This window comes from Podarcis tiliguerta (genome assembly GCF_965153285.1).
Source record: "Podarcis tiliguerta genome assembly, chromosome: 3".
NCBI lineage: Eukaryota > Metazoa > Chordata > Lepidosauria > Squamata > Lacertidae > Podarcis > Podarcis tiliguerta.
Genome location: NC_139536.1, coordinates 49234924 through 49253702, shown reverse-complemented (window position 1 = coordinate 49253702; position 18779 = coordinate 49234924). Strand labels below are relative to the sequence as shown.

Genomic DNA, 18779 nt, shown 5'->3' with positions numbered 1-18779 from the left:
ATCACCTGCACAGGGACAGGGTTTCCAGCCAGACAATGAGCAACACGTCCATCAGCCCTGGAAGAGGAATAAAGAATGAAGAGGCAGCAGCAAAGCAAGGAAGGAGCAACAGGAAGACAGACTTGTGTATTGGCAGAGACAGAAAGGATGATCACCATCCTTCGTCATAGTCTGAGGAAGACCCTCTGAAAACAAAGGGCATAAATAAATAACACAAGTCCATTGATTTCAATGGCTCTACTCTGAGTATGGCTTGGTTGGATATTGCCCAAAGAGAGAAATTAATTAAGACTGGAACAGAAAATGCTATCTAAAATATATAAATATTTTGCACTAAGAAAACCAGTTTTTAAAAAACGGAATAGTCCCCTGTTCTGCCCAGTTGAGCAATTAATGTTTTCCTGCCAAAATAAAAGGTTTCCTGCCAACAGTCAGTACCAAGGCTAAAAAAACTGGTAGCATCATCTATTGATTTTGAAGTTTGAATATTCACATTTTAGAGGGATGGGGAGGAACAAGCACAATTTTCCTTTGTGGCAGATGCCAAGGTGTGTCTGAAGTATAAAATGTGTTTGAGTGCTAGAACGAATAAATGGCTGTGACTGAAGGATGGCCAGTGCTCTGCATTTCTGCTGCCAGCAAGTGTTTAGCAGGAGGCATTGCACCTCTCTCCAGCTGCTCCATTGCTTTTCAGATGGTGCTTTGATAGCCGTTGGCACCCTTGGCTGATGGGCATGGCAGGTCTTCCCAACAAACTGCTGTGCTTTGGCTCCAAGAATGATGTAAATGGGAAGATGCACTCTTGATGTTTCAGGGTGTGGTTCAGCAACAAAGCATTTGCTGAGCTTTGTTGTGACCTTGCCTTATCCTCAAGTATATGGGCAGATTACAGCATGTTTGATCCAGTGCAAATAAAAATGAACCCTAAAGATAAATGCTATAAAGTGCCATGATGCTATGTGTTGGATGTATTCAGGATAAGAGGATTGCAGGGTTGTTGTGAGGATAAAATGGTAATGGGGAGAACCATATCCACCACTTTGAGCTCCTTAATGGAAAGGTGGAATATAAATGTAATGAAAATAAAAATAACGAAATATATGAGAAACTAGAAGGAAGGAATTTGCTAAGAGACACAGCTACCAGTATAGAATTACTTTGGTTTGTTTTTCAAACAAAACACATTACTCTATTGGACTCACCTCTTTGGAAAGTCTGGTGAAAAGGTCCCCACCTCGTAGGAAATCTAGTATAAGATATAGCTTTCCTTCTGTTTGAAATGCTACAGTAGAAAAAGACAGTAGGATATTCAGATATGTTGGACCTGTACACGTTCAGTGAAAGCATGAAGGAGTTTTATGGGAAGGGGATAATAGGTATGTTTTGTTTTGGCAGGGACCATAGTGGCATTGGGTGCTTCTTCCACTTTTTGCATAACAGCAGCTATGAAAGTCTATTATCACAGATAATGGCCTTTCAGTCAGGGCATGGCTGGAAGGCACTTGATGCAGCAACTTTGCTGAAGCTAAACACATCTGGCTTTGGTCAGTGCCAAGATAGGAGACTACCTAGTAACTCTGCCTGCGCTCCCTTGATATCTATGATGGAAAAGAGACAGAAAAGCATCACCATCACCTTCTGTTGATGGGGACAGAATATTGCAGGTGGCAACTTAATGCTCATTCCATTATTCAAGTCTCTGGGTAGATTAGTGTAACCCACTATCTCTCATGCAATTCTGCTCCACAATGGTGTTGGGAGGTTAAAATACCGCTCTGAACCTCCTGTAGAATAGACCAGGTACGCTGGTAACATAGAAATAAAGTGATCTTAAAATAAATAAGGTATTCACCATGTTGTTACAGTAACAGCCACACTTTTAACATTTGGGGGGAAAGGGTTCTAGTACTGCGTACCCTTGACTGGATAAATATGATCTATATAAGTAGGCAATCAAAAACCACACATAGAAAATGAATTTGAATAGCAAGGGATCCATTGGAAAATATCCCAAGGCGATTAGGAATTGATTTATAGAGAAATCTTACCATAATGAAGTTTTACAATGAAAGGATGATTCACTTCTGCCAAAATGTCTCTTTCCATTTTTGATCGGACACGATCTCGGACTGTAAAGAGAGAACAATAAAACATCAGGATACCCCACGGTTCAAGAGACTCACGTTGTACGGTTAGATCGGCTGCTGTGCTGCAGCATAATCATGAATAGCTCGTTTTAGTTTTGTATGTGTGTTGCTATCCCCTCAACGGAGCACGCAGGCAAGGAATCAAAGGCAGGCATGTGCTGCACATACAGCTGGAGCCGTTTGCTGCCATCGTTGGTAGCAGGTTCCCTCTGCTGAAGAGCCAAGTCACTTAGGAAAATGGAGAAGTGTGAGCTGCTCCAGTGCAAATGGGAAGAAGAGCTTTTTATGTGCATACAATTCTATCCTGCAGGTGCATAACTCTTCTTTTGTATGACAGGCCATAGATACTTGCCTTTCTTGATAAACAGGGAGTTTACAGCTTGATTTTTCTTGCTAGAAACACACCTAGAATGGCAGTGGCAGTAGAATAATTCCCAATTCCCCAACTTATCAGGCAGCACCATTTGCAGCCCAGCACGGCACAGCGGGGGAACATCAGAGGTCTCTTGCATGGTTAGAAGCAGCTCTGTACGCTTCCAGCTGGCTGGAGGACAGGGACAATGGGACTTTGGGAAGCCAATCAGCTGCCATGATGGGCTCCCAGGGCTCCCAGGGGTGGGGCCTTGGGAATGGACTGGACAGAAGACAAGTCTGCCGCTGGGTTATAAAAGGCAGAGCATACCTGCTCTCCTCATCTCAGTCATGCCAGACTTTCCCACCCACCCACGCTTTCATTTTTACTGCACTTCATGCTGCTTTGCAGGAATGAATTTGCTGTCCAATGACATTGCTATGGACAGACGTTGGTTGCTGGTTTCAGGGTTGAGGAGGAATTCTGTCCACAGGCGGACTGGCTTTGGTCCCATGGATTTTCACTTGCCTCATAGCAATCATCACAACTGAAGATGGCAGGAGAGGCACAGGGCTAGATGTTGAGGAACAAAGGACAAGAAAGGGACATCCAGCCCAAGTCTATAGATGGATCCCCTTAAGGGATTCTAGAGTGTGGTGTTTTCTGTCCAGAACCCCGTTTTAGAGCCATAGCATCCCCTACCATTGGCTGAATGGGGTCTACTGGAAGAGGTTCATACTGTAGAGGACCCCAACACTGGCGAACCCACATTGGTTGGCTAACAGCAGATCACCCAGCAAGTGGATTGGGTGATTAAGGAATCTCTGCCCATTGCCTATGCCAAACCTATTCTTCTGCTGTCAATAAAGTTGTGGCCTAATTTCAGTCCAACACATGGCTCTATGTTATTTGCTACCTGCTCCCCCCCCCCCCCAACTCACAGCTTCACTGCATCCGGGCCTGCCATGAAAACTATCTGTTTGTTAGGGTGATTATTTGTTAATAGTCTAGGGTGGTTTTTTTTGACTAGTGAAAGCTAATGGAAGCTAGTGACAGCAGTCTCCTAATACCTGGAAAGCACTCTTTAGATTTTGGAATAAGATACCCATCAGAGCTTTGAGAATGCAACAACTGACTGGCTGAGAAGAGACACAGGCAATGAAAAGACATTTTAAATACAGCTAGAGAGCGAGCAAGCTGAGAATTACTAGTTAGAACTTTGTTGTACCTTTGAGGGCTGCACAAATTCAGAAATAAACCCCACTGAGTCCAGTGAGGCTTATTTCTAGGTAAATGGATCCAGGACTGCAGATTAGTCTGAGTAAACGGCTTGCTCCCATTATGCCCTGCTTGTTGTATATTTGTATATAAAGCAAATCTTACAAAGACACTCTCAAACCTTCTATGCTTTCACCAAAAGTTATAGCATGGTTTCTGAAACTGCTCACAACTTGGGGAACAATATATAATCATAGCAGCAGGTATTAACCACAGATCAGTCCTAAGTGTATTCAAATATTTGTCCAGACCTAACGTTACTAGTAAGGATGACTCACGGAAAACCACCTCCTGGATGCAGTTTTGATAAAAACACAATGAGTAAGAAGAAAAGTCAGAGGCTAGGGCAGAGGAGACGAGTCTTATTTTCTTGGGCTAACAGTCATGACTGTGATGGATCAAGTGAGCAGAGCCCATGAGAGAAATCTAATAAGGGAATGTCTATTGGGTTCAAACTAATTTTAAGAAATGACGCAGAATATGTATAGCAGGAATGTCTTAACCACATTTCAGATGAATTTGCAAGATTCTAATTAGATGGGACGTGGGTGGCACTGTGGTATAAACCACTGAACCTAGGGCTTGCCGATCGGAAGGCTGGCGGTTTGAATCCCTGCGACGAGGTGAGCTCCCGTTGCTCAGTCCCAGCTCCTGCCAACGTAGCAGTTTGAAAGCACACCAAAGTGCAAGTAGATAAATAGGTACTGCTCTGGCAGGAAGGTAAACGGCATTTCCGTGTGCTGCTCTGGTTTTACCAGAAGCGGCTTAGTCATGCTGGCCACATGACTGGGAAAAACTGTCTGCAGATAAAAGTCGGGTCCCTTGGCCAGTAAAGCGAGATGAGCGCCACAACCCCCGAGTCCTTCGCGACTGGACTTAACTGTCAGGGGTCCTTTACCTTTAGTCATTAGATTATATCATATGGTCCCAATGATACTTTCCTTTCTGATAAGAATTTGGATGGACTTGCACACTCATTTACCATACTGCAAGCCACACAAGGGCAGCTTTAAACCCACCTTATATAGCTGCATATATCCAAAAGTGTCATCTCTAACATACACAACAACTGCCAAAAAGCATCACTACTGGATTTTTGTGTGTGTGTTGTACTTGCATTGGACATATGTACATTGTACATATGTTAGCAAAAATAGTACCTTTAACTAAGTTAGGGTTGCTATGCGTCCAGAATTTCCTGGACATACCCGGAATACTGTAGTCGGAAGCAGTGTCCAGGCGGAAATCGGCAAAGCCATGTTGTCAGTGTCATTGTTGCCGTTTTCCTAAAAAAATAAAAATAGCTCAAAATGGGCATTTTGTTGCGGTTTTGCAAAAATAGTTCAACAACTTTTGTGTCTGCATTTTCACTTTTTGAAATATGTTAACCCTAAGCTATGTGATTCTATGAGTGGTTAGGAAGTTGCTTCCACAACCTACCACACAGTGTTGTAGTACAGAAAAAAAGGAGAGGGACCAATGTACACTGTCCTCAGCTCCTTGAAGGAAGGGTAAGATTAAAAGTGTAACCAAGAAATCAGTATAGGTGCTTAGCATCAAAGTGTGTCAATTGGTTCAGTCTTTGTCTGTATTCCTGACCAAGAGTGAGCATGCAAAAGTCGCTCTGATATCAGTAGGGATGACATACTCATAACTGAATGCAGGATCACCCTAAGTTATGAACAAATATTTACAGCATGGTTACTTGTAAATAAATCCCACTGAGTTCGATGCCGCTTACTTCCAAGTATGAGTACGTAGGGTTACAGACTCAATAATTGATTCAAGCTTTGCCCACCCATATTGCAGTAAAACCAGCCAAAATCTAAATGGATGCATTGCAGACATTGGTATTTGGGTGGCAATGCATGATACCTAAAAAAAATGTATTAGCAAGAAATTACTAATTTTCTTGTTTAAATTGACTCACACTGACAAATCAATTGAGACTTTATTTGATTAATCTACCAATTAAAAATTACTAAAGCCTGCAAGCAGCAGAATTTTACAGTGATAACACAGCTTGGAAAGGTCACTGTCCAGTCAAGTTTGTTATGGTCCTTAATAGAAACTTTATTAAAACAGTGATTCATTGAATTTCTGAGGCTGCTAAACAACAGCTTTACAAAAGATGACCAAACCCTGAAAACTACATTAACATGAAAAGTAGAACAGCAGAATAACAGTACAGACCAACTGAGCGACATAAAGAAAACAATCTGCTGAGCATTTGCAAGGCATCTGATGAAAACCAACAGGGAGGCTTTCTCTAGAGCCCAGATGGAGAACCCATGCCTTTTGAGACGCTTCCAGACAAACTCCCATCATCCCATGCTGGCTGAGGCTGATGGGTGTTGGAGTCTGGAGGGCAACAGGTTCCCCATCCCTACCATAGACATTTCCTCCTGGTTACCAGAATAAAAGGTAAGCTTATCACTAACTTATAGGGACGCGGGTGGCGCTGTGGGTAAAAGCCTCAGCGCCTAGGGCTTGCCGATCGAAAGGTCAGCGGTTCAAATCCCCGCGGTGGGGTGCGCTCCCGTTGTTCGGTCCCAGCGCCTGCCAACCTAGCAGTTCGAAAGCACTCCCGGGTGCAAGTAGATAAATAGGGACCGCTTACTAGCGGGAAGGTAAACGGCGTTTCCGTGTGCGGCTCTGGCTCGCCAGAGCAGCGACATCACGCTGGCCACGTGACCCGGAAGTGTCTCCGGACAGCGCTGGCCCCCGGCCTCTTGAGTGAGATGGGCGCACAACCCTAGAGTCTGTCAAGACTGGCCCGTACGGGCAGGGGTACCTTTACCTTTTTATCACTAACTACCTTATGTTTGTTTGGACACCCTGACATTCTTCATATATTTGTCAAGATTTGAGCAGTGACATCACATGTTGCTTTAATTCCTCTGCCGCTGCACTTCCCCTATGACCTCTCTTCTAGTCCCCTCTCTTTTCTTTGTTTTTCTTGCACGCCTGGCTATTGTATTTTCTTTCTTTTTTTTGGGGGGGGGGGAATATCCCACTCTGACTGCTTATTCTGGTAGCCTACCAATGACATGGGTTTCCCAGAAAAATCTGAATTGGAAAATGTTCCTAATTTGCACTGGAAAATTTCCATGTTTGTGTTGGAACATCTTCTGATGTCCTGGAGAGTGATCTAATTTAGCACGGTTATTTTACTTGCTTTTACTAAAAACTAAAAACTGTGAAGCTGCAAAGCTTGCCTAATATTGTATTTGTACTTATTCACTGTTAGTAATGAACTTAAGAAACAATAAAACAAAAAAAGCTTGTAAGATTTCTGTCTGACATCACTTTTGTTGTTATTTCTTTTTTCTCTGTTGGATGGGCTAGCTAGGGTAAGGTGAGTTATGTAGGTCTTGTCTTTTGTTGTTTGCTTGGTCTTATTAAAAAGAAAACAAGCAAATAAGCAAATCATTATAATAAAGAGGTTTGTTTGACATCTGAAGCATTTGTTACCCAAATGATGCTGGTAACAGAAGGATTGAGCTCATGAAAAAGAAGAGGGGGCAGGTGAGATGATTTGGGGACAGATGAGGATTTGCTACTTTTACTTTTGAAAATTGCAGACTATATAAAGAAATAACACTCCTAGGTTTTCTGTCATGGCTTGCTAACATGAATAACCAGAAAGAATTAGCAGGAGAAAAGAGAATTAATATTCAGCATATGCACTTCTGGGCCACATACCTTCCATTAAAAAATCCCCCTTCCTAAAAACAAACAAACAATCTGGGAAGGTGCCAACTCTCTGCGTTGCCTAATGGCAATAATAATCGGCCATACTTCTTGCAGAAATCATGATAGGCTCACTAACTGAGGAGAAGGATTGGACTTTTCTTATGAATCATTAAAGCTTAAAAGAACATACTGAGGGGGAGCTTATAAAATGTTTAGAGGAATTTCCTCATCCAGTGTGTATCATAACTGGCATCTTATTGAGTCAGGTGAGTTCTTCCTCATGTTAGATTAAATCCCAACCATAGCCCTCAAGTTATCCCTCTGTATTAGACAATACAAATTAACATAACATTGTGTTTAATTTGATTTTCTTCTCTAGTGTATTCTTATTTTTGTTGCTTTACTTAGACCAGGTACACATGAGGACATCATTTTAGTTGAAGTACTCAAATGGGACCTATGCATTTCCCCTCATAAGTCAAATAGTTTCAGAGAGGTGTGTTGTTGTTTTCTTGTGGAGGGTCTCCAATAAGATTCCCCCCTGTCGTTGCAAGTAAACTGATTAAAAGGTGTGGGGGATCCTATCATAGTTCACTTGATATTATGTCTACTTGGACTCTCAGAAATCCTTACAAGAATTCTACAAAGCAAACCAATATTATTAGTATCTGCATACTGCAGACAGACTGAAAGACTAATGGCTTGTCTTGAGGTTTGAGCCAAGGAAACTTAACATTCAGCAATTACGAAACAGGTCAAGGTGATGTCCCCAAGCTACAATTATATTAGATTATGTTGGTGATGGTGGTTTTCACTACATCATAAACACTGGCTACTGGATCTGTAATTATTCATAGCTTACCCATAAGTCTATTGTTTTAGGCTTTGTTAGCTCTTAGGATTTAGAAATTAAACATTTTCATATGGTTTGTACTAAATGGAAAACATTCAGGAGACTTACTAGCCTGTGATTATTTCATAGGGATAAAGACATTAAACCTAACCATCAAGCTTTAACTAACTTCTAAATCCTAAGAGGTAATTGACTCTTTGACACAGTTCTGGCTGAGAGAATTATGTACCTGTGTAGAGAAATATACTACTGGTTATAACTTTCTCTGTGAACCAGAGCTATGTTTGGCTCATTTGTTCCTAACAGAGGCTGTGACTTCAGTTTATCATGTATGATTTGCCTCACCATGAGAATGTGTCTGTTGGATTTCTGCCTACTGTGTGGTTTCCAAAAGAAAAGATTTTGGGGGGAGATAGAAGCATTTGTGCAAAGAACAAACTCATTTAATGTACTTTTAAAAGAAACAGACTTGGCCACCTGATGGTTCCTGGGAAGACGTCCCAGTAGCCATAGGTGCCGTGGTCAATGGTGATGTACACTCCAAAAGGAAGATAATGCCCCAAGAGGGATGGAAATGGGTATGCGCAGGATTTCGAATCAGATAGCAAGGCAAGGACCTTGGACAACGACTAAGGTTCTGGTTCAGGACCATGGTTAGCAGTCCTGCAGCTGAGATAGAAAAAGCACATTGTCTTAACAGGGTCATAGAGCAACTGGCAGACCTTTCTAGCCTGGGCTAGGTAGTAAAAATGAAAACCCCACCCACTGACTGCTGCCTTTTGTCAACTGAAGAACCAACTGTAAGTGTTATCTTTGACAATAAATACTTAACTATCTGCATTCCTTTGCCTGGGAAGCACCCTTGACAGCAGGAATCTGAAAAACCTGGCAGGCCTGGCTGAAACACAGCATTTGGAAGACAAGAACTCCTGGCTGTTTTGATAAGTTAACAAGGCCACGCTTCTAGAATTTTCTTATCTTCATTTTCAATTCCTCCTTCCCTCATTACATCTCCTGTAATAAACGCTCACTGCTCCCTTGGTTAAGGATTACAGAGGCTGGAGAAAGTGGGATCATGCAAATTGAATCGTTATATCATTGCACCGCTGCTATTAAGGAACAGGCAGATTAAACAATGACTAATGAAAAGCCAAAGTATTGTCAGTTGTATGAAAGGACAATGTCAGGGAAAATGAATGTTACTTCAGTGAAGAAGACTGACATGTTCTGCCTTTGCTTCTCTCACCCACAGCCCACTCTGAAAGTAACATCTTTAAGAAGGCATGCCTGGATAGAACACAGCTCTCTAATTGTCTTTGCTTCACATTGTCAAAGGAAGGAGAATTTCACAGGATGCTTGAAAGCAGTACAAAACAGACCCCACAGAAGATCTCCAAAAGCTTGAGCTCTGATTCCCAAGTTGTTGTTTTTTCCCCTGGGAAGTCTGTTGCAGATAAAATTGTTTCAGCCACACAGCCTCAGAAGGACCAGCTGCTTTCCTGTCTGTTGCAACTGGACACTAATGCATTACGAAAATAGAGGAAATGTGGAAAGGCATCATAACCCAAAGGAGACCTATTTGCACAGTATTTGCAAATGGTACTTTATACACTACAGATTCAAAGTTAGGAATAATGGGATGAAGTCAACATTGCACAAAGGCAATTGTTCCACCAGGACAAGCATTTCAGCTTGTCCAATGGAAAGATCCCTCTTCTCCTCCCCCAATGTACTGTTCTAGTGGTTCTCCTGACCTCCTGCAAAAAACAATTTCGGGGGGATACAGGGGAAGGAGAGAGGGGAAAGCTCTGTTGTACAAGCAGGAGTCCTTGCATGGGGTTTCTGATGAAAGGACTCATTAGTTGTACCCCATCCAATTATTATAATTTAATTAGAAATACAGAACATCTCACCATTGCGATCAGGTGATGTGTGTGCTTGCTCAGTCTGATGCACAGGTGCTACCCGTTGATGGGCAACTTCAAGGCCCCTTCTGCTCTCTCTTCTTAGGGTTCTTTATTTTTAAAGCAGACTTGGACTGGACAGCCCTTCAAATACAGGGGTGTCCTCTGACAGTGCTCTACAATAACAACATGTTTAGTGCTATACAAATGTATACCCTAAACAAGCCTAAATAAACCTACTATGGAGTAAGCAGGGGATATGCATCCAAATAAACATGCTTAGGATTGAATTGATAAGGTGAGAAGTCAAGGCTGAGCAGCACTGCAGCCAATTCAAATGTGTGAATGGGTTGGTGCTGTGCACAGTCACATAAGCTTTCGGGCTTCCCTTATGCATTAGTGCAAAATGCAGGGAAACTGGGGCTTTCTCTCTTTCAGAGCCAATTCTTATATGGAATCTGGCCCAGGAGCATCAAAACTAGCCAGGCCATTAGTTCCTTGTGGGTTGGCAACACTTCCTTTAAATTTTGTGTGTTTGTCATTCAAGACCTAATAGCATAGCTATGAAAAAGCACTATCCTGATAATGCTATATAAGATACAGAAACATATTCACGTCTGTCTTCTTGCAGAGCAATTGCAATTAATTGCTGGAGAAACAGTGTCCTATGAAGATACCCTTCAGATATTAGAAAACAAGTGCTGATACAACAGAAAAGGATTACTCCTTGTGAATCTTAAATTACAGGGATGCAGCATCACAATAACCCCAAACCATGGAGCACCATCTGTTCAAAACGCTCCAAGGGGGGGGGGGGCGGAATCAATGATAAAGTGATGGCCATAGTTTAGGAACAAAGTTTCACGTCACAGATGTAGCTTTCCTCTTTTAATAGCTCAGCAAACAATGATCTTATGTAACAGAATCCAACTTCCACAGAATAACCTCAGCAAATGGTATTCTTACGGTGCTCTTTCCAATCTTAGCAATGCTGTTCTTATATAATATCATCATGTTGGTCTGCTATGATGAGATTCTTGCTTTTAGTAATAAAAGCAAAAGGAATAGTGGGTGTGCAGGGAAGAGAGGTGAGGAAAGGAGAAAAAGCAGAAAGGTAAGAAGGATTTGGGAGGTGGCCATAGCTCATCAGCAGAGAGCATGTTTTGCCTGAAGGTGGTCACAGGATAAATCCCGTACACTTCCAGCTAAAAGGATCAGGTAGCAATTGATATGGAAAAGATCTCTGCCTATGATTCTTTAAAGCTGCAGCCAATCAGAGGAGATATTACTGGGCTGTGTGGGAACATGATGTGACTTGCCTAGGGCAGCTCCCTATGTTGTTTCTTCTCCCCATATCCCCTCCTCTCTCTCACACACACATCAAATCACACCAATTAATATGTTTCTATACAGGAAATCTGCCAACATGGCAATATGGTCTACATCAGGGTCATTCATATGACACATTCCTAAAGACCAAAAACAGCCGATTTCTCAATACAGCTGAGGATGAAGGATAATGGGGAATGAGAAAAAGCCAAAATAACTGCCATTAGACTAGGTTACAATGCTCCCGCCAACAGCCTTTGAGTTTATTGCTAACAAGAACTTAGGCATTTCCACTCAACTTCTGACATGGTAATACATGCTTAATTCTGAACTGATTTAGTGCTTCTGGGAGTGGGTAATTCAAAATACTTCCTTAAACCTTTAATTAAGCTGTCATAACAACTGCCCTTTGATGCCAAAAAATGACATGGTGCTGCCTGACAGGAATTCTGCTGGTTTCTGATTTAAAATCCCTGCTAAGCAATCTCAGTGGTTGTAATGGGGTCATTCAGCGTTAAAGCAATCAGAATAGAGCAGAAATGGATTCGCAGTGGAGCCCGTACCATTGCCTTGATTACATTACTCCCTGCCATTTTTCACTGAATAGTAGCACTTGCATAGTTAGCACTACACCAGAGTTATTGTGAATGAATGAAAAGCTTTTAAATAGAAAATCTAAAAAAATGCACAATTGAAATCACGATTTCAGGCTTTTTACAAGTCTTAGGAGTTTTGGTTTAAAACAGGGGCAGCAAACTTCAGGCTTAAGGGAACTGTTTTGTTCTTGGGTTTTTACTAGAACCTTGAAATCCATCAACAAGAGCCGCATTCAAAATGGCGGTGCAAGAGAGTTTGGAATTAAGGAGCAGGGTATCCTCTGAGCCAGGAATTGGTTTTTATGACCAGAAGGATCCGACAGCACTTTCGCACACAAATCCACTCCTGATCCTTACCGTCTTTCTTTGTTTCAGCAACCTAATTTGTGCACGGAGTCTTTTTGTTCTTGCTTTTTTAAACTATTATTAGTCAGAAACCCTTGCTGATCAATAAAAACCACCCCTCAATCTACCAGTAGATCCTCGTCTACCTTCTGTTCCCACCTCACCCAAGTTTAAAATACTGTGTATCATATCAATTTTGGTAGCTCAAACATTTCATCTACAATGAACAGTGGTGCAGCAAGAAAACTGCTAGCACATTTGCAAAGCTAAGCAGGATCTTGCATGGTTTCAAATTGGAGGGGAACAGCATGTTGCAGTTCTTTCATTGCAGGGGTTGGACAAGATGACCCTCGGGGTCCTTTCCAGTTCAATTATTCTATTAACCTTTCATTGATAATATTGTCAGCTATTGCTAACAATCGCCACAGTTTGGCTCAGAAGGTTACTCTAGTGCAGTCTTGACCATAAGTTTTGAAGAGGATGTGAAAAACACACACACATCCAAATTAGCACATGTACATTCTCAAAGCCATTTAATGCAGAATGGTTATTCTCTTTAATATATCCTAATTGGGGCAAGCCGGAAGTGGCTGGGAATGGGGTGGGGGGTGGGGATGGGGCATAGCTGCCTTATGCATGTTCCAGCATCGCACATGATGACTTGGAATGCAACCTCCGTACAAATTGGGGGTTGCCTGTATAAAAATTTAGACGTACTGTCAGAGAGGAAGTTTACCATAAGCAAACTAAAAATAATAATAAAGGACAGAGATGTGGGGGCCTAACTGGACGGGGCGCAGGCTTCCTGGTCTACCCCCTATCAGAGCCCCTGCTGATGAACATTCCCCAATGGAAAGTCACTACAGCTCCAAACCACATGCCTTAGAATAAACCATTGACTGCACGAGGCAATAGAAACTAAGGAAACCCAGAATCACAGAGCACCTGAACATCCAGGAATTCAAAGAACAAGTTTCCCAATATGTTGCTGAGAAGATATTTATTTCCCAGCTTTCTGACTCACCCTTCTCATTAAGTGCCTTCTATCACATGGGAGAAGAAAAGGGCGGACACCACTTAGGTACATGATTCAGCACATAGCAATAAAATTACTTTAATCTAATAGTGTTCCTGGAAAGTTGCAGATTTAAGTGCTCCATGCGTTGCTCTGTTCCCCCAAGTGTCAACTGCCACTTAGGTAGGAATAGTGGCATTTTCAGCACTGAAAACGATTGTGCTGCTAACACTTTAATGCTTCATCCAATGAATGCTATCATCCTTTTCACTTGACAGCTGGTGGTGACAAATCTTGTAAGCCATCACATATATAAAGAGAAGTTCCATGCAGCTCATTGAAACAACAACAAAAACACCTTTTATGCCACAATTCCATCAAAAATTAAAGCTGTGTGTAACAATACACACACAAACACACAACCAGATTCACAGATCACTGGCTAAAGGTAAAGAAAAGGTGTCTCCCTCTTTCAACTGTCTGCATAAGAAACTTAGAAAAGTTTTCAGCAATGGGCTAAAAGTTAACCCTGAGGGCGCCTGCTGAAACTCTGTTGGAAGAGCATCCCACAGGGCTGGGCTGATGGCACTGAAGAAATGGATTTGTACTGAGCCTCACAAACTTGGGGGATAACCAAAGACGCTCCTTTAGAGGATCTCAGTGTGTGAGGCGGGGTATAAGTGTTCAGGCGGCCTCCTCTTAAAGCCTACTTTGGCTTTTTGAAGTAATTGCTACCGCCAAAACCAAGTTGGGTATGAAATTTGAAATGCACTTTTAAGAATAGCATTCCAGGCAAAAACACATTGAACCTTGAAATGAGGGCCACATTAAAATTTCTGAAGGATAAAAAATCCTTTCTGAAGTAATCCCAGTAGTGCAAGGGTGAGGAACCTCACCCCTGGGCAGAGGAAGGAGAGGTAGCAAATGCCTTTCAGGCCTTCCAATCTGGCATATAAGACTGTGCGCAGGCTACAGTACAAAATAAGAGTCCACTTGCTGCCCTACCCACCACTGGCATGTGGCCCCTGGATGGCTGCTATTAAGGAATGTGACCCTTGGTCTGAAAAGGCCCCACCCCCACAGATACGATCAGTGCCAGATTTACTTATAAGCTAAACAAGCTATAGCTTAGGGCCCACTCTCTTGGGGGCCCCAAAAAAATTTTAAGGAAAAAAATTGGATGTACATTTCCAAAATCTAAGATAAAAAAACAAATAAAATAAAACCTACATATAGCAACAGTGTTTTGTGTTGCATCGGCTCCTGTGATGTAAGTAATGGGCCCCACCTGCTAGCCTGCTCCCTAAAATATCATTGGTTTGCTCATTCCTACATATAGGGTGCCTACATTCTGCATGGACTGGTTGCATGGCAACATGTAGCATGCAGCTGCAGACTGCAATGCAGCACAGTTGAATGTAGGTCAAGCTGTTGTACCTGTTATCTAATATTAAAGAGTGCTTCTAGACTCTTTACAAGATCGGGCAGCATAGACTAAGGGTATGAGTCTTATGCCTACTGATTGATTTCATGTAATACATAATTTATTTATTTTGATCCCATAATAAAATTACTTTAGAAAATTTTTCATCTTTATTATTTAGTAGGCCTATATTATTATTTACTAGTACAGTTCCCTATTACCCCCACTTGCTACTATAATACTATATATAAATATGATAATTATATTAAATATTTTACTTACTTACTTATAAAGGGCCCCATTACCTTCAGTAACATAGGCCTCATCAAACCTAAATCCGGCCCTGGATACAATGTTATAATCATCCTATTGAGAAAGGTGGGGACAAGACCTTTCAGCAATATTTCAGACTCCATTCAGACATCTTACCAGTATGGCATCAACATCTGAGCTATATGCTTGCTGACCTTCCAATCGCTTCTAGCTCCACAGTACAGAATCCTGATACCTTATCTGCCATTCTAGACTCCCACCATGTGCTCTCCTCTGCTGTCCATTTGCCTACAAACTCCTGAACCCACCGGGACTTTAAGATACATTCTGGATCTCCCATCAATCGTTTCCGAGCACAATTCAAAGTGTTGGTGCTGACCTTTAAAGCCCTAAACGGCCTCGGTCCAGTATACCTGAAGGAGCGTCTCCACCCCCATCGCTCTACCCGGACACTGAGGTCCAGCACCGAGAGCCTTCTGGCGGTTCCCTCACTGCGAGAAGCCAAGTTACAGGGAACCAGGCAGAGGGCCTTCTCGGTAGTGGCACCCGCCCTGTGGAACGCCCTCCCACCAGATGTCAAAGAGAACAACAACTACCAGACTTTTAGAAGACACCTGAAGGCAGCCCTGTTTAGGGAAGCTTTTAATGTTTGATGTATCACAGTATTTTAATATTCTTTTGGAAGCCGCCAAGAGTGGCTGGGGAAACCCAGCCAGATGGGCGGGGTATAAATAATAAATTATTATTATATTATTATTATTATCACCACTAAAGAATGGGTTTTGATAGATGTTATTATCCTTGGTCAGGAGACTGAGGCTGTTGTGATGTGGTCAAAGGGACATGATCCACGTGCTGAACCACACCACAAAAAAAATAGATTTTTAGGTTCAGCATGGTGACCATAACACCACATGTTATTAGGACCACAGTTTTACCAAATACAGTGGTACCTCGGGTTAAGTACTTAATTCGTTCCGGAGGTCCGTACTTAACCTGAAACTGTTCTTAACCTGAGGCACCACTTTAGCTAATGGGGCCTCCTGCTGCCACTGCGCCGCCGGAGCATGATTTCTGTGCTCATCCTGAAGCAAAGTTCTTAACCTGAAGCACTATTTCTGGGTTAGCGGAGTCTGTAACCTGAAGCGTATGTAACCTGAGGTACCACTGTATAACCAATTCCAGAAACAGCTTCTGCTGTTGAAACATTTATTTACATTTTTGCATTCAACAGAAATATACAACCACACACTTGCATACTAAACTCATCTCTCTAGTGCTATAAATAAGCCTTATTGTAATGGTGGGGAAAATGATTCACACATATTTAGCAAGTAGGAAATTATTTCTTGGTTCACATGCTCTGTGGTGAGAAAAGATAAAACAGACTCAGTGACCTCGCCCTGAACCCCAGCTACAACCAAGAATAAAATGGGAAACTGAACAACATTTTATTTTCTGTAAGGGCAAATAGTATTATCTTTGTTACTCAGACTGAGTTACCGTATCTACAGCAGACAGAGTGCCACTCTTCCCCCCCTCACAATTCAATTTCCCCCCCACCCCATCATAGTCAGCATGTGGCTTTCTTTGGTTATGCTATTTGGCCATTGTGAATACAAAATGCAAGTATATCTTCAGGCAGTGGAGGCAACAAACTGGCAAGTCAGAGATGCTCCTTCCTTTTGTCAGAGAAAAGAAGAAGCCATTATTTTTCTATAGCTGGGCCTGCAATTTGGTACCCCAAAATACCTCAGCTACAATTTATGGCTGGTGCAGATAATACTGACATTTGTTGACCAATTTATGTGTTCTTTTAGGGCCTGGGAAGCCAATGTGGTGACTTCCAGATATTGGTGGACTCCAACTCCCATCAGCCTCAGGCAGCATGGTCAACGGTCGGGGGTGATGGGAGTTGTAGTCCAACAACATTCATGCAGGCTACTCCTGTTTTAGAGGGAAGGCAATGAATAGTTATTATCTTTTGCTTCTGTTTATATAAGGATGCAAAGTAGTCCTTATATTAGTGTGGTGCTTTTTAATTACTGATATAAATAAAGTAAAATAAGTGAAGAAGGATGCTTGGCCAATAGGTCTATTTAAAAGTAGGAGAGGGGTGGTTTTCTAGTCATTCTTACTCCCAGCTTAAAATAAATGGAAGCCGGTATGGGCTGATTGGCAATATTCTTTAAAAGTCCCAGATATGCAATTGCAAAGAAGCAAAAAAGCTTTGCATGTGTTTGTACGTAATGGTGAGAACAGAGAGTTTTACCTGACATGCTGTTGGGTGCAAAGCTTTCTAAATCATACTGACTAGTGTTGAAACCTGTTTACTTACTTACTTACTTTTCAGAAATACCCAACTTATAAAAGAAACTCAAAGCAGCTGACAAAAATCATGGAATCCATAAAACACAATAAAAAAGGATATCTTAATTACAGGTCTCTCTAGGGTACAGGCAATTGTTGACAAACTGATGATTTATCTAACATCTCAAGATCTCAAATCATGTAGGGCTCTGTAGGTCAAAAAGAGTGCATGGAATTGGGCCCAGGAGCAAATCAAAGACCAATGCAGGTAAGAAAGGACTGGTGCAATGTGTTCACAGTAATGGAATCATGTGACATGCATTATCATCGTTACATTGCTTCCTCGCCCTGCCCCTCAGCAGCAGCCAAGAACGTGGAGCAGCATGATGTGATGATACCACATCAGAGGCTTCCATCAGTTCATATTTTCAGGGAGAGAAAGGGGAACTTCTTTTCACCTGCAAGTTCATTGTGGGTGTCATCATGCCCTTCAAGGCTGAATTAAAAGATGCAGACCTGAGGCGTAATCAATGCTGTCACACTTAGGGATGGCATAGGCATGGGGTAAAGTTAATTAGTCTGTGCACAACAAGGGAACTATGAGAAAGAAACAGCCCACCGCCTCTCCACAGGAAGGAGGCAATACACAAAATAACAAACCAGGAATCAGTGCCATTTGTTCATCAGTAATCCCAAAATAAATGTAAATACTATAAGTGGAGATTATAAAGGGAGATAGAAGGAAGGTTTCAAAACACCTGCTAAATGTTTGAATTTCCACCTTCCTTTGTCATACATGATAAGCAGAAAGCTATACGGCTAGCCTGCTTTATCCACAGCTACCTATCTTGATTCTGAGAAATGAAAGATCCAAATCCATAATGTAGTATCTAGAATGATGTGATGTTTTATGCCACAGGAATACATACAGCAACTTCAAATACAACAGTCTTTTGCCTGTTAACAGCAGGCTGTATTTTACATACATTTGGAGCCCAATTAAACTTCCTACCTTTCAGAGTTGCTTTCTTAAGTACCTTCATTGCATACAGCTGCCCAGCATCAGATCCTTTAACTTTCCTCACTAAAAACACCTGAAGTGGAAAAAAGCAATAAATTAATGTATGTTTATTATTGTTGTTGTTCATTTCATTTCTACGCCCCTTTATGTTTTTAAGAAAAATACCCTCTACAGCAATAACCTATATTAAAACATCAAAAAAAAAATCCAGAATAAAACATTACTAAAGAAAGTCAA

At 41.8% G+C, this 18779-nt stretch overlaps 1 protein-coding gene across 4 annotated transcripts in view; it reads right to left on the bottom strand.

Annotated features, from left to right (window-relative positions):
• Positions 1–18779, bottom strand: part of RPS6KA2 (ribosomal protein S6 kinase A2) — a 183039-nt gene that overhangs the window by 41543 nt on the left and 122717 nt on the right. For all 4 annotated transcript variants that reach the window (XM_083434092.1, XM_083434094.1, XM_083434095.1 and 1 more), the window contains 3 exons: positions 18534–18615; positions 2049–2129; positions 1203–1282 (listed from right to left, as the gene is read on the bottom strand). In XM_083434092.1, the coding sequence (XP_083290218.1) occupies positions 1203–1282; positions 2049–2129; positions 18534–18615 (243 nt within the window). The remainder of the gene's footprint in view (positions 1–1202; positions 1283–2048; positions 2130–18533; positions 18616–18779) is intronic.